The sequence below is a fragment of the Melanerpes formicivorus genome, unplaced genomic scaffold, assembly GCF_026170545.1.
Source record: "Melanerpes formicivorus ecotype bairdi unplaced genomic scaffold, bMelFor1.0.p_v2 SCAF_135, whole genome shotgun sequence".
Taxonomy (NCBI): Eukaryota; Metazoa; Chordata; class Aves; order Piciformes; family Picidae; genus Melanerpes; species Melanerpes formicivorus.
This window is the reverse complement of record NW_027142487.1, coordinates 208,624-225,371: the sequence shown is the minus strand read 5'-3', so window position 1 is coordinate 225,371 and position 16,748 is coordinate 208,624. Positions and strand designations below refer to the sequence as shown.

Sequence of the window (16,748 nt, the reverse complement as noted above, 5' to 3'; positions counted from 1 at the left end):
AGCACACGTGGAGTGCCCCACACATATGCAGCATGAATCCTCTCCAGGAGCAGCAGTGGAGGTTGCCCCCCTGCTGCAGAGCTGCTCCTGCACTCCCAAAAACATCCAGGAGCTGCAAGGATACAGAATCCCATCATGGTGAGAGCTGGAAGGGACTTCTGAAGATCATCCAGTCCAACCCCCTGCTCAAGCAGGGCACCCACAGCAGCTTGCTCAGGATCACAAGGTGCAGCTGAGGTTGGAAGCTCTCCAGAGAAGGGGACTCCACAACCTCTCTAGGCAGCTGGCTCCAGGGCTCAAACAACAGGTACAAAGAAGCCAACCCAGCTCCAGTCTGTATGCTCCCATCTCTTGATCTTGACACTCAGTTCAGCATTTCCTCAAGAGAAGCTAGGCCACAGTAAAGCACTGCTTCACAAGTTTGCTCTAGAAGCCAGAGGGTCACCTCTCATTTCCTGATACATTTCATAGAATTATGGACAGGTTTGGGTTGGAAGGGACCTCAAAGACTATCCAGTTCCAACCTCCTGCCATGGGCAGGGACAGCTTCCACCAGCCCAGGCTGCTCAAAGCCTCATCCTGCCTGGCCTTGAACACTTTCAGGGATGAGGCATCCACAACCTCCCTGGGCAACCTGTTCCAGTGTCTCCCCAGCCTCACTCTAAAGAATTTCTCCCTAATGTCCAATCTAAATCTCCTCTGCTTTAGTTTCAAACCATTTCCCAAAAGTCACCACAAGCCTTTACCAGAAGTCCCTCCCCAGCTCTCCTGTAGCCCCTTCAGGTACTGGAAGGCTGCTCTAAGATCTCCCTGGAGCCATGTCTTCTCCAGCCTGAACAGCCCCAACTCTCTCAGCCTGTTCCCATAGGGGAGGTTCTCTAGCCTCTGATCGCCTTTGTGACCTCCTCTGGACCCTCTCCAGAGGAGACAGTTCCAGGTCCTTCTTTCTGCTGGGGGCCTCAGAGCTGAACACAGTGCGCCAGGTGGGCTCTCACCAGAGCAGAGGAGCAGAGGGGCAGAATCACCTCTCTTGACCTGCTGGCCATGATGCTTTTGACGTAGCCCATTTTGAGCACCCCTTACCCCTTTGCACATGCCCCCTTTTTTGTGCAGACACTGACACAGGGCTCCCACTCACCCATCGGTGTCTTGGAAGTTGACATTGACTTTCTTTGCTGATCCGAGGAGTTCTGGAAGAGAGGGAAGGGGACAGCAGATTAAGAGTGGCACCAGAAGCAGCCACGGCACAGACCTAGAGTGTGCCAGGGAGATGACAAGGCTGCAGATCCAGCCCTCCCTTCCTACCAAGGACTGGGCTCCTTGCAGCTCTGCAGCTGGGGCACAGCATGGTGCCATGCAGAGCTGCCTGAAGGAGGAGGGCTTAGGCTGAAGGGGCCCTGCTGATGGTGGCAGGGCCCAAGGACCTCTCTTGGCACCAGGATCCCCATCTACCCAAGCTGTGGTGGGTTTTCCTGGGGCTCTCTTCCAGCTCTTTTGTCTTGTTGGGACTCCAGTATTGCCCCAGTGCCACACCAAGCTGCCAGACCAGGCTGTTTCAGCAGAGCGGGTAGCCCCAGCATGTCCCTGAAGCCCCTTGCCTGGCATTGCCATGCTCCCACCCCACATTTGCCACCGTGGGAAAATAAACCTCCTCAGGGCAATCCAATTAGCACCAGGAGGAAGGATGGAGCCAGATCTACAGAAGATTTACCTGAAAAATGCCACTCAGGCTTTGCAGGGAGCCTGCACTTCTCGCAGCGGGGAGCCTGAGCAGTAGGAAGAGGAGGGTGGCAGCATCATGGCAGAGCCCTGTCTTGGGGACTCATGCAGCTGCCCCTGTGCCCACCACAATGAATGGCACCATCACAGTCCTGAGCCTGAGTGTCAGGGGAAGAGGTAGCAGTCCTCACCCTCACAACTCAGCTGGATGTGTCGAGGGGACAAGAATGTTTGGGACAAGCATGCTGGGGGCAAACATGCTAGGGACAAGCTGGTTGGAAGGGGCTACTTCAGGCAGGGAAGGGAGATCCAGGACCAGAAGGATGCACAAGGAGGGGGACCAGGACCCCCCCAGTGTCTCCAAGGCATGGGGAGGGACAGGGCCACCACAGGGTCCCCTGGCCATGGGGAGGGACAGAACCACTGTAAGATCCCCAGGGTGCAGGGAGAGACATGGCAACAGGGGGACTCCTGGGCATGGGGAGGGAGAGGACCACTGTGGGGTCTCCAGGGCAAGGGGAGGGCCAAGACACCACAGGGTCCCCCCATCTAGCCCCAGCTGACCTCTCTTCCAGCAAACAAACTGCCACCAGCCCTCATCCCACGTGCCAGGCAGCCTCCCCTGCCCTGTCACCCTGTGCTCTTCATTGAACACATTAACAAACCACCCCAGCAACAAAACCCAGGCAACAACCCCCCACATCCCACCCCAGAGAAGGACTGGACGTTACTGGTGGGCAGAGCCCACATCCCCAGGACTGACCGCAGCAAATGGTGCCAGGCAGGTCCCCACCATCCCTGAGCTCTCAGCAGGGTCCCCAACAAAGGTGCCATTCAGTGGTGGTGGAGAGGAGCCCAGGGCTGCTTCCGCTGCTACCCAGCGCCAAGAAGCAGCTCCCAGAAGGGGGTCGAGCCACCCCCCAAGGATACCAATGCCCAGTGGACAAAAGGAACGAACGGGCGCAGGAGCGGCACCATGCCCAGCACTGGCACCGATCTCCGGCCCCCAAACAGGCCCCACTCCAGCTAACAGACAGACAGACGGATGTCAGCAGGTCTTCAGTGCTTGGCCTTTCCCACGGGTTGCTGTTGGGATGGGACAATGCCTGGGGATCGGCATCGAGAAGCGCTGTCAGCGTCACCGCTGCACCCCTCAGTGCCGATCCCCAAGGACACAAACTGGCATCAGCAAATCTCTCCTCCCTGCACCTGCAGGAGAGGCTGAGGCTGCCAAAATCTCTTTAGCACTTCCATCACTACCCGTGCCAAGTGCTTAGTCAGTGACTTCCAGCCACACAGAGGTTTTGACTTTCCTTAAAGCACTGCCAGTGGCCACCGGCCTGCTCAGTGCCCAGGTAGGGCTGCAGTGAGCTCAGTCCTCCAGTATGGCTTCAAAGTTCTGCTGGGAACAGGTTTTTTGGGTCTGATGGGATCCCACAACCCACTCTGGGGAGCAGTTGGGTGTTCTCATGGCTTCCTGGGGGCAACATGGTGAGGTGTGAGTGGTAGTATGCATGGTGGCATGGTGGTTGGCACCCCCATGGAGTGAGGCCAGTGCCCCAGATGGTATAAACTGCTGTGGCACCATCAGAGATTCAACCCCATGTCTGTACCAGCACCAGAGCCGTCAAGAGGTGGTGGCTTTGCGTGGGCAGTGGGTAGGCCAGAGAAGGCAGCACTTGCCATGCCAACCAGCACCACCAAAGCTTATGAGGGGCTGCAAGCAAAACCCTTGTGCCATGGCCCCAGTAATTAACCCCCTCCTGTAATGGCAGCCTGGCATGGGGTGCAACAGAGCTATCTGTTCCAAGGGTGCAGCACCACAACTGGAGCCTGGAGACCAACTGGGCCCTTGGCATGGCCCTGCTGGGTGCTCATGGACAGAGAGAGCGGGATGAGCACCCCAATATACCACTGGATCCAGAGCCATCTTAGCTCCACTGCTGCCATGTGGGACTTGCAGCCTGTCTGGAAGAGCTTGGTAAAGGCTGGGAAACACCACAAAAAGTTTCCCACTAACAAGGGAGTGAGGGAAGGGAGCCAGGAATGCTGCCAATTAACAATACCAGCCACAAAAGGAGACTGGCACAGCAGGGAGGAGAGCAGGGGTCCTGCACTACCATGCTGCCAGCAGGCATCAAGCATGTCCCTGCTCCCTATTGGGATCACCAAAGGGGTGAAGGAGGGCACTGAGCACCATTAAGCACCTAACAGTACCCAAGGAGAACCATCCTGCCTGTGCAGACGTAGATGCCAGGGCCACCAGGCAGACATTGCAGCACAGCAATGGTGGTACCCCTAGCACAGGGGCACTTGCTCAGACCACTTGAACCTCATCATTGACCTCAGAACAGCCTAGTATCATAGAATGGGTTGGGTTGGAAAGGACTTTAAATTTCATCCAGTTCATAACCCATGCCATGGGCAAGGCCACCTCCCGCCAGCCCAGGTTGCTCAAGGCCTTATCCAGCCTGGTCTTAGACACTTCCAGGGATGAGGTGTCCACAGCCTCCCAGGCAACCTGTTCCAATGTCTCACCACTCTCCCTGGAAAGAATTTCTTCCTCATCTCCAGTCTCAATCTGCCCTCTTCCAGCTCAAAACCATTGTCTCTCATCCTGTCACTCCCAGCCCTTGTCCAAAGTCCCTCCCCTGCTCTCTGGGAGCCCCTTCTGCTGCTCTAAGGTCTCCCTGGAGCCTTCTCTTCTCCAGGCTGAACAGCCCCAACTCCCTCAGCCTGTCCCCATAGCAGAGGTGCTCCAGCCCGCTCATCATCCTTGTGGCCTCCTCTGGATAATCTCCAATAGCTCCATGTCCTTCTTGTGTCAGGGGCTCCAGAGCTGGATGCAGTGCTCCAGGTGGGCTCTCAGCAGAGCAAAGGGTCAGAATCTCCCCCCCCTTTTTGCTCTCCACGGGATGCTCAGGTGAGGGTTGTGCCACATGGGAGCACCACAGCCCCGCTCACAGGGTTCCCCGTGGCTCCTGGAGCACCCTACACCCATTAAAATCCAAAGTGGCCTGATGGTGCTGAGCTGGGTCAAGCAGGATCACATGACCAGACCCAGCCAAAGGGGGACCTGCTGTGCAGTGGGATCCAGTGAGCCCCAGCACCACCAGGGCTGGATCCAGCTCCTGCCTGCTGCAGACACCGACCAGAAGCCACATCTGCCACGGGTGAATGCCATTGCAGAGAGCTGGGCACAGCCACTGCTCCCAGAAAAGCCTTCTCTGAAACTCGAGGAGCGGAGTGCACGCTTGAGTTCAGCATAGCACAGCAGCTACTCGCCTGCTCCCTCAGCCCCTGCCACGCACCAGCCCCGGGCGGACACTGCCGCACAGGCGATGCACGAGCTGGCTGCACGTGCAGGAATAGGAATGGATGGGGAAACTGCTCTACATGACCCCAGGGGCTGGCCATGTATCACCCTGACCCCCCTGTAATCTGCCTGCCTGCTGCTCTGGGCATCCTAGGGCACCCCATTTGGAGACATCCCATGCCCAGCTCTGGCTCTGGGCATCCAGAGCATGCTGTAGGGAGACTCCAGTGCCCAACCATGGCTCCAGGCATCCCAATGCACTCTTAATGGAGATCTCAGTGCCCAGACACTGCTCTGGGCACCCTAGTGCACCCCATGGGGTGACTTCCATGCCCAACTGCTGCTCTGGGCACCCTGATACACCCCATGGGGAGACCCCCATGCCCAGACACTGCTCTGGGCACCTGGTACATGTCACAAGGAGACCTCCATGCTCAGCCATGGCTCTGGGCATCCTAGTACACATTATGGGGTGACCCTTGTGCCCAACCATGACTCTGACACATACTAGCGCATATCCCAAGGAGACTCCCTTGTCCAATCACAGCTCCAGGCATCCCAGTGCCACGAGATCTCCATGCTCAGCTGCTCCAGCCCTTCCCTTGCACTCATGCCCAAGGCCACAGCCCCACATGGTGGGACCCCTCTTCAGTGCTTCCAAAGCTCCTGGCTGGGAGCTCCTCTCCCCACACAGCACCAAGTGCCAGACCCCAGCATCTGCAGCCTGTGCAGCACCATCAGTGATCGATACCCAGCTGGGGCCCGGGGACTCCTGGCCAAGCACATCCTCACCCAGCTCCCCACCGGGCAGTGCTGTGCCAGCTCAAAGGGAGCAGATGGCTCCAGCCTCCACAATAGCAACATATACTTAATGAAGAGAAAACCATCTCTGACCCACCCCCCCGCCACAAGCTTGGTGGTGGTGAATGAGCCAGGGCAACACCACCACCCCCCAAATACTCCTCCCTATCCCTTCCATCACCCCACACATCTCCAGCCCCACCATCCTTGCTGCTTCCCCCATCCCATATAGGCAGCAGGATCCCTGTATGTGCCCCTCCTCCCTGCCAAAGCTTGGTGGCAATGTGAATGAGCCAGGGCAACCCCAACCCCACCCCCACATCCTCCTCCTCATCTCTTCCATCATCCCACTGTGGCGGTTCCTCTCCTCTCCAGCCCCATTATTCGTCACCCCAAGCCCAACACAGACAGCAAGATCCTTGCATGTGACCCCCCAAAACCCCACTGGGACACCCCCCTGCAGCAAGTAGGATGGCACCACGAGGAAGACATTGAAGGCTTTTAGAGGAGTAAGGAGGGGAGGATCCTGCAGTGGCATCACCGTGAGCTGCCGGATAAAGGAAGCATCCAAAATAGCTGCTCTTAATTATATCCTTGCTGACGAGCTCCACACAAATGATAGCCTTGTTCCTTACAGTGGAGATGTTGGGGGGTGGGATGTCCGCACTTTGGGGGTCTTCAGGGTAGCATGAGGATGGGCAGAGCGCATGGCCATGCCACCCTGGAGACCCCCAAGGAGCCTGGGTCAAGTGCTAATGCCCAGGTGATGTCTGGACGCTAACAAAGCTGTTGTCATCCTTGCATCAGTTGGGAATGGATAAATAATGGACTGGGAAGAGGATGGGCTATACCGGGAAGTCCATGGGATGCTGGTTGCACCGAGAAGGCATTGCCTTGGGTAAAGAGCTGGTTGGGATGGGTTGGAGATGTTGAAGACCAGTGTCCACCACAGACAGTTATTTCAGTGCTCAGTATCGCTGGATACTCACGGTCCATCACAGCTGGGCACACATCACAGCTGGGTATCGCAGTGCCCAGCACAGCTGGACACACACTGTTCAGCACAGTTGGACACCCAATGTTAGCCACATCTGGATACCCACTGTCCACAATATCTGGATACCCCAGTGCCCATCACAGATGGATACTTGCTGTCCACCACACCTGGACACTCCAACAGCCATCATAGCTGAATGTCCACTGTCCAACACATCTGGATGTCCTGGTGCCCAGCACAGCTGAATATCCACTGCCCATCACATCTGGATACTCCAGCACCCATCACAGTTGGACACTCCATCAACCCACCACAGCTGGATACTCCCTTGCTCAACACAGATGGACACACACTGCTCACTGCTGCTGGACATGCCAGTGCCCATCTCAGCTGGATAACAACTACCCATCACATCTGGACACCCATTCTCATCACAGTTGAATTCCCACAGCTGGATACTCCATTACTCAACACAGTTGGTGAACACACGCTGCTCATCACATCTGGACACACATTCCCATCACACCTGGACACCTCCTCACTCATCATCACATCTGGGCACCCACAGCTGGCTGCCCCACTGCCCATCACCAGCCACTGCCCCAATCCCAAGGCTGTTTTGGGGGTGCTGGCCCAGTGCACCAGCTGGTGCTGTGGATACTCCAAACACATGCCCCTCATGACCAGAGTCTCCCCAGGGCAAAGCAGAAAAACCTGCACTCCAGGCTGGCTGAGCAGGCTGAGGCAGCCTGAGTCACGGTGCTGCAGCAGCGTGAGGTTGTCCCCTGGGGCCAGCATCAAGACACTTAAATGCAGCTTTCAGGAGGCAACAGGGACTCTGTGATTTCTTCCTTTGAAAAACATAAAGAAACTTCTCCAGCCCAAACAAGGATGAGGGGCTGACCCCGCAGGCTGCAGGGGATCATAGGAAACATAGAATGGTAGGAGTTGGAAGGGACCTCTGGGGATCATCCAGTCCAACCTCCTGCTGAAGCAGGGCACCCACAACAGCTTGCCCAGGAGCGCAATTGCCAACTGGGCTGGAAGCTTTCCAGAGGAGACTCCACAACCTCTCTGGGCAGCCTCCTCCAGGCCCTAAGCACCCTCACACCAAAGAAGTTTCTCCTCATGCTCAGGTGAAACCTTCTGGATTGCAGTTTGTGCCCATTTGCCCTTGTCACAGGACACCATTGAAAAGAGACTGGCCCTTTCTTCTTGACATCCTTCAGATACTTATAAATACGTTCTGAATGCTGGTATGGGGCACATGGGTGCACCTCATGCAGAGCTAACCTAGTAAATAAAGCCTGGGGCAGGAGCTGGCCAAGAAACCCAGCACCCCATGGTGCTCACCAGCAGCCTCCACGAGGGTCCCTACTCTCTGTATGCTCACCTGACCTTTGCCACATGGTGCCCACCTGAGCACCAAGCAGATTCCCTCAGTGAAGCCCCATCCCCCCAGCACTGCAGCGTCTCCCCCAATCCTGGTCTGGGCTCACAGCCCCCCAGATCTATAGAAGTGAAGACCCCAGACCTCCTGCCAAAGCTGCTGACCCCTGAGGAATGCCACACTGCAGTGCCATGCGAAGGCTGCCAGTGACTCAGTCCCTGCAACCAGGGATGCAGGGAAGCTGGCAGCAGGAATAGACATCGGCTCTGGCCCCACAGGTGGGATCAAGGTGCCATGATGTTACGGTCACTGCCAGGATGGATGAGCAGTGCAGGGATGTGCAGCCAAGCGATGCTGATGGCCTCACACTGCTCCTGAAAGCATCACTGCAGGGGAAGGGCATGGCTGACAGGACCCACCCCATGGTGGGCACAGGGAGGGGGCTGGCAGATGCAGCACAGGATCACCTGCCCCATCCCCAGCAGGAGCCAGGGCTTAAGGAGAGGCATCCCCAGGATCAGCAGCCCAGAGATGAGCTGCAGAGCTCACAGCCCGGGAAGGTGCCACAAACAGCCCATCTGCAATGCAGGAGCTGGGCATCCACTGCTTTGTCTGCTCCATCAGCCATTCACCAGAACCCACAGATACTTCAGTGAGAGACAGCATGAAGCTGAGCTCCCAGCAGCCACATCTGGAACAGATCAGCCAGCTGCTGCCATTGCCACCACTGCCAAGAGTCATCCCAGCCCCACACCAGGCTGGGCACCAGCAGTGTATGGAGATAGCCACCAGCATATGGATGCACAGGGAGGATGCACATGGACACACAATCCACACGGGCATACCCATGCACACAGATGCACAAGGCACACCACACGCATGTATGCACAGGGCATACAATGCACGTGGGCACATAGATGCAGAGGCACACAAAACATGGATGCTCAGGGGTACATGCATGCACACGGGCACATGGACGCACACAAGGGCATGTGGATGGAGAGGGGCACACACAGGTATGCTGACAGAGCAACTAGCCACCAGCACACACAGTGCTTGAAGAAGATATGCCCATGGCAGCCTCTTGGGCACCACCTGCAACCTACTCCATCTCCAGCTGAGAGAGACCATGGCAAGGCATGGAGATGGGGTCTCATCATCCCACTGTACCACAGGGGCACCCCAGCCCCACAACCACCTCGATCCGCTTGGCTCTCACCACGCCGCCATCAGTGACCTTGGGTGAGGCCCAAGGAGACCCTGACAGAGCCAGTACTCCCACCAGCCCCTCTCCCATCCCACCTGATGCTGCCCTGGCTGGCTGGCTCATGCTGGGCACCAGCATCCATCTCTCACCAGAGCAGGCCCAGCAGCATGGGGCTGTCTGGCTGTGCCAAGGCATACACTGCATCCTTCAGTTCCCATTCCTCAGGCTGATTGGTCCTGTCGCTGCAGAGCCCAGCGTTAAACACCTCATTTTCTACTCCCATCTTCAGTTGGGAAAATACTATTAACATTTCATTAGGGCTTAAAGATCCCTCTCAGCTTGGCACCAAGAGCTGCCTCACTGGCAGGATCACTCCTGTGCCAGGCAGCATTGCTCCTGCTCTGAGGAAAGGGGACCAGAATGGTTTGTCCCACGTGTCCAGGTTGTGGGACAGGATGGAAACCTGAAGTGGGCATCAGTGCTGCATAAACCTCAGTGATCAGCCCTGCACAGCTCATCCTCATGGCACACCTGGCCACAGGCAGGGCACAAAGCGGCGATGGCACAGCAGATTGGCGCAAGCCCAGATGGGTTTTACCTCTCAACACCTTTCCCTCACCCAGCAGGAACAATATCAGCTCCTAAATACCAACACTCCTTGGAAAGGTGAAATGGATATAAACTACAGCCCAGGAGATTCCACCTCAGCATGAGGGTCACAGAGCCCTGGAGCAGGCTCCCCAAAGAGGTTATGGAGTCTCCTCCTCTGGAGACTTTCAAGACCCACCTGGATGCATTCCTGTGCAACCTGGGCTGGATTCTATGGTCCTGCTCTGGCAGGAGGTTGGTCTCAATGATCTTCTGAGGTCCCTTCCAAACCCTAACTCCCTGTGAGCCCATGAAAGGCACCTTTTGCTGCTAGCTGGTGAGGCACAGTGAGTGGGGGGCAGGGGCTGGTCACAGCCTTTCCCAGCACCTGGAAAGGGGAGGCAATGGTTAATGGGATCAAAGAGCAGGGGAAAGGAGCCAGACATCAGTTTGGCTACTAGAAACCACCATGGGCTGGCAGTGAAGAGGCAGCTGCAGAAGAGGGCTCAGTGCTCAGCACCCAGCCCTGCTGCACCACTGGCACCCTCAGGTGCAGCCTGGCCCTACTGCACCTCCATCTGCTCCCTGGGAGCATCACCCCATCACAGTGCACGGGTAGCAAAGGAGCACCCTAAAACCTGGCAGCAAGATCCTCGTGCAGGAAAAGGCTGGAGCTGATGGCACCAAGAGAGCCTTGGGCACTAGGAGCCACCCACTGCTGGCAAAGGGCTATTTGATGTCAAAGCAGGTCAGTTTGGGACTACCATGAGAAAAATGAGGCCAGCAAGTGTGGCACTGGGAGCAGAGATGCCAGCCCATAGTCCCACTGTTCCTCAGTGGTACCAACAGCTCTGGGTCCTCTGCAGCACCCTTCAGTGGGCAGGGACCACATGGCTGGGTGGCAGGGGGCAAAGGAGGGTTTTGCACCAACTCCAGTGCAGTTTGGAAAGAGGCAAGAAAACATAAAGAAAGGAGATATCACCCCAGGCTGAGCAACAATCCCCCTCTGGAAGGAAACTTGGCACACGCCAGCCTGTGCCAGCCTGCCAAGTCCTGCTGGGAGCAAGCTTCACATGCGGGCAAGAAACTCCAGTAGGAAGTTCAGAAGGGACCTGCTGAGACACCGTTCGTTAAGCGTGGCAGTGGTGGGAGCTACTCAACCCTGACCACCACCACTGACAGCCCTCAGGCCCCATGCCTGGGACACACCAACAACGCTCCATGCCAACATTGCCCGAAGCCAGCATCACCCCAGCACATCCCCTTGTCATTGAGCCATTAAACCATGCCAAGAGAATCAAGGGACCTGCAGGAGCAGTGCCTGAACATGGAATGGGGGATGTGTGGGGACTCAAAACCTCTTTGCAGCCCCCCAGCCCTTTCCTCCCTCTCCAGCCACCCTGCCTGGCACTGACGGCACAAGAGGCTGATTGCACTCTGGGGTTCCAGCATCCTAGTGAGCACCATCTGCTCCCTGGGATTCCCTGGCATCAAGAAGGGTGCTGCCCCAGCTCCCATGACCATGGCACAGCAACAGGAACCATGAGAGGTGGCTGCCATCCGGGGAAGTTTCCTGCATTAGCAGAGGGCCGGGGCAAAGCGGGCAGCTCTGGCAGCTGCCAGCCACGCGTGCCCTGGGCACTGCACCACAATTGGATTTGCAGCTGCCCTGCCTTTTACTGCATGGAAATTGAATTGTGAAATGTCAAAGACATTTCCTAACTGCGCCATATTAGCTCTGTTTTATTAAATACTGTTATCAGAGGAGATTATTAATGCAATCAAGTGTAGGCACAAAAAACAACAGCCCCAGAATGAACTGGGCACTGCATGGCAGAGCACATTGCAAGGCAGGGAGCCCATGTCCCCACGGGGGCTGGTTTCTGCATCCTGCTACCCCTGCATCCCACTGTCCATGCATGCTGCTGCCCCTGCATCCTGCTACCTCTGCATCCTGCTACCTCTGCTTCCAGCTGCCCCTGCATCCTGCTACCTCTGCATCCTGCTACCTCTGCTTCCAGCTGTCCCTGCATCCTGCTACCTCTGCATCCTGTTACCTCTGCTTCCAGCTGTCCCTGCATCCCACTGTCCCTGCATCCCACTGTCCCTGCATCCAGCTGCCCATGCATCCAGCTACCCCTGCATCCTGCTACCCCCACATCCTGCTACCTCTGCATCCTGTTACCTCTGCTTCCAGCTGTCCCTGCATCCCACTGTCCCTGCATCCAGCTGCCCATGCATCCAGCTACCCCTGCATCCTGCTACCCCCACATCCTGCTACCTCTGCTTCCGGCTGTCCCTGCACCTAGCTGTCCCTTCATCCTGCTACCCCCTGCTACCCCTGCTTCCAGCTGTCCCTGCATCCCACTGTCCCTGCATCCCACTGTTCCTGCATCCTGCTACCCTTGCTTCCAGCTGTCCCTGCATCCAGCTGCCCATGCATCCAACTGTTCCTGCATCCTGCTACCTCTGCTTCCGGCTGTCCCTGCACCCAGCTGTCCCCACACCCTGTAGCACCACCGAAGCAGTGATCCCACCTGGCTGCTGTGGCTCCACTCACATCCCAGGCTGTGGCCAGGGCAGTGCCAATGGTTCCAGTGGGGCTGGGGTACCTCACCATGCAGAGCAGGACCCACTCCCTGAACACAGCAGCAGGGCCAGGGCTGGCTGGGATAAGCCCCAAAACGCCAGAGCGGCTGCCAGCAACACACAGGATGCAGAGCACTGTGCAAGTGGCAACCCAGGGCAAGGGCATCCCTTGAGCTGCCCATACCTTGGTGTCCACACCTCCTGGGCCACAGGCTGAGGTGGGTTACCTTGGCATGGCAGGGTGCAGAGGGTGCAGGGCTCCATGCCCAGCTCCTGAGCACAGCCAGGCAGCATGAGTCACCCAGCCCCAGGCACCCTGGAGCGAGGTATCCAGAGCTCCAGTGGCACATGAGGGCGCAAGTCCAAGCAACAATCCAGGACGCCAGGATGGCACTGAGGACCAGGCACAGGGTGGGCAGCACAGCTCCACGGGACACAGCCCCAGCTCCCATCCTCATAGCCGGGCTCTGTCACACTGCGTGCTCACCTACCACTGTGGTGCCACATGCTGGGACATCTCCTTTGCCCCATGAAGCCATCATGCATGGAAGCACTTTGCAAAGCCCTTCAACCTGATGGGAGGAGAAACTGGGGCAGAAGAGCCTGGCCCTTGGGTTGAGGTCCCTCCCGTGGCACCACCCTCCTGTGGTGCCATGGGAGCTGTCTCTCAAGGAGGCAAGCCAGTGGTGGCACCACCCTCACTGAGAAGGAGCCTGCTCATTCCAACACACTACATCCGAGGAATTGTGACTCCTCTGAGTGGCACGCTGCAATCCTGGCACCCACTGCCTGGGATGAGGATGGCACAGCAGGTGTGGGTGCTGTGGGGGAGAGGGGAAACCATCATGTCACTACAATTCTTCGAGGTAGCACTGGGGAAGAAGGGGACGGGGTGGAAAGAGTTTGCTGCCAAATCCTTGCATCTGATTTGCGTAACTTTCAGACAACCTCATCAATTATGGATGCCCGGGAAGCGGGCACGCTGTGCGTTGCGGCCGGCTCAGGCCCCACAAACTCCCTACTCCACAGGCTAAATTGGGCCCCACATTGCCATGGCAACCCCGTGGTAATTCACGCAGGGATTTTTTTCCCAATCTCATTTCTGAAAGCCCACATGAATAGGATATTATCCAAATAACACAGCTAAGGTGCCAACCTTCCTGGCACTGTGCAGCACGGGGACAGCCGGAGGCACGTGTGGGATCAGCATGTGGAGGGGACATGGGGACAGTCCCTGCTCAGTGCTCTCCCATCATCTCATGCCACGGGGCTCCTCCAGCCCTCCTGTCACCGCTGGAGGTGCTTGTGTACCCAAAACCACGAGCATGGCACCCACTGCCAGGCAGAAGAGGAGGATCCTATGGGGAAATGGTACCAGAGCAGCCTGGCACCAGTACCAGGAGGTCTGGCAGAGCTGGAGACAAGCAACCCAGCTGGGACATAGGGCAAACATCCAGGTCCAATCCCCCCAGTGCCAGGGGAATCTCCCCAGTGCCAGGCTTGGCTTCACTGGGTGTCCTTTGTCCCTCACTTGCAAGCCTGGCATAGGGAGCACTGCTGGGCCCCATGGTCATTCCACCTGGCGGTGCCCGGGAGCTGCAGGGCTCTGCAGTGGGAGATGCAGCAGAGCAAGGCTGGGAAGGAGGGATGTGGGAGGATGTGGTGATGGTGGCACTCCAGCACCACTGGCCGTTGCCACAGCAACCCCAGCTGTGCACCCAGGCCAGAGGGGATGGGAGAGGGGTGTGGGGGAATGGCCTGGAGGCCTCGTCCCTCTCCCCATGCCCTCTGAGATGTTATTGAAATGGAAGCCCCTGGATCAGGTTGGGATGAAGGCGATCCATGCTGGAGCCTCTTCCCTCCTTGCAAAGGCCCTCAGCAGAGACAGCAACATGGCACTGGGAACATGGGGGACATCATGCTGGCCTGGCATGATGTCAGGCACCCGGACATGAGGGACACTGTGAGAGCCCTGCACAAGACTGGGGAGATGGCGGATGCCACACCAGCCCTGCACTACAGTGGAGACATGGGGGATGCCACACCAGTCATGCTGGGCACCAGTCATGGGGGCAATGTTGTGCCAACCCTACACAGCACCACAACACAAGGTACATTATGCTAATCCAACATGGTACAAGGGACACTGCACTGGCTGTGCGCAGCACTGGGGATGTGGTGGATGCTACACCAGCCATGCCGGGCACCAGGACGTGCTGGGCGTCAGGACATGCCACGCTGGCCCTGCTCAGCCAGGAACACTCATGCATCACCAAGGATGGGGGACACCACAACAGTGCTGCACAGCTTGCAGGGACACAGGGATGCCCACTTTTGGGGAACACTGGGCCCTGAACAGAGGGTCGCACGGTGCTGTGGCAGAGAGTCCACACGAGTCTTCCCCATGGTCTCTGCCCATGCCTAGGGACAGTCCCCAGCCCTCTGGGTCTGCTCCCCGTACACCAGGCCTGAAACCTGGGGCTGCATCAGCACCATGAATAATTCAGTCCTGGGTGGAACACCTCAGCAGAGCAGCTATATCCTACAGGAGGGCAGAACATACAGCTCCACAGGCAGAGCCATACGGGTATAGAGCCCCACAGCCTTCCACCCGGGCACACGCAGCTGGCAGCAGCCACACAGAGCCGTGCAAAGCTCGCTGCAGCAAGGCACCCAGGGAGATACCCCAGGAGCTTCATCCAAACACCCCCACAGGCAGGAACACGGGCACTGCCACATCCAAACACACATATGCCAGGGTACACACCACCACGCAAACACCACCGCGCACCCAAACACAGCCACCACACACGCACACCCGCCACGCACGTACACGCCGGTGGGTGCAGGCTCCCGCTGCACGCCCAGGGGCCAGGCACACACGCTCCACGCAGATGTCCCCCAGCTCTGCCCACCCGCAGCCCCGTGCCCTCCCCTGTACCCATGCCCATGCCCAAGCCAAGCCCACCCCACACCAGCCTGCATTGGTCCGGCTCCCCAGGGCTGCTCCCGAGCACTGGGCAAGGGCAGCCCCATTGCACCGGGGCACTGCACTAGGACCGGCGGGGTGATCCTGTGCAGCACCGAGCACCCCAGCAGTGCCCAGGGATACACTGGGGCCGACGGTCTGACCCTATTAGGCTTCTCCCCGTCGCCGAGGAGCCACCTGGGGTCCCCGGCACGTCTCCAGCCCCCAGCCGCATCGCACCGCACCGCACCAGGGAAGGGCCAGGGGATGCTCCGGGTCCGGGCAGGGCTACATCCCAATCGGGCCCCGGGAGCAAGGAGAGGGATGCAGGTCCCGAAACTGCCGCGCCCGTTACAGCGATGCTGGCCCCCGTGTTCTGCCCCCGCAAACCCTCCCTCCCATCTCATCCCGCCGTTACCGGCAACCTCCGGCCCGGCCCGGCCCGACCCGGCCCGGCCGCCGCCACACTCACTAGCTTTGCCGGGCTTGGGCCTCTGCAGCAGCTTCTGCACGGCTACGATGTCCTCCGCCTTCACCGCCTGCACCAGCTCCTGGTCCTTGCCCATAGCTCCACGGTGCCGGGGCTACCGGCTGCGGGCTCACGGCCCGAGCATCCTCCGTGGCGCGGCGAAGGATGGGCGGGAGGCTCGGTACGGCACCGTGCGGCTCTGTACTGCTCGGCACAACACGGTACAGCTCGGTACGGCACGGCTCGGCGCGGCGCGGCACGGCTCGGCGCGGGCCCCCCCCCCCGCCCAGCCCGCTCCGGAGACGGGGGCGGCGGCGGCGGCAGCGGCGGCGGCGAGCGCCCGGGGCGGGGCGCGGCGGGGCTGGGCTGGGGGGGAGCCGCACCGGGAGGGCAGTGGAGGGAGGAGGAGGAGAAGGAGGAGGAGGGAGAGGTGGCCGCCCCGGTGGTTGCGGGCGGGGCACGGGGATCTCCCTCCCCGGTGCAGTGGAAGGTGCCGATGCCCCCAGGGGACGCCCCGGAGGGCGCTGCCGCCGTGATGTGTGTAATGAGCTGGAGGGTCTCAGCGGAACGGAGAACTGCCGGGAAAAGCGGAGAGGAAGGCTGATCGTGGCCTCTCCTTCCTCGAGGAGGATTTTGAGGCGACAGTGATCCCATCCCTCCGGGGGAGAGGAGATGGGGCTGGGGCACCCAGTCCCCCATCTACA

General features: G+C 58.7%; 1 protein-coding gene across 3 annotated transcripts in view; it reads right to left on the bottom strand.

Moving 5' to 3' along the window:
* LOC137456737 (caskin-1-like) overlaps positions 1-16,284 on the bottom strand; it is a 33,425-nt gene extending 17,141 nt beyond the window's left edge. For all 3 annotated transcript variants that reach the window (XM_068168327.1, XM_068168328.1, XM_068168329.1), the window contains exons 1-2: positions 16,048-16,284; positions 1,139-1,190 (exon numbers count right to left, since the gene is read on the bottom strand). In XM_068168327.1, coding sequence (XP_068024428.1) covers positions 1,139-1,190; positions 16,048-16,141 — 146 coding nt within the window. In that variant the 5' untranslated portion in view covers positions 16,142-16,284. The remainder of the gene's footprint in view (positions 1-1,138; positions 1,191-16,047) is intronic.
* Between the last annotated feature and the right edge of the window lie 464 nt (positions 16,285-16,748).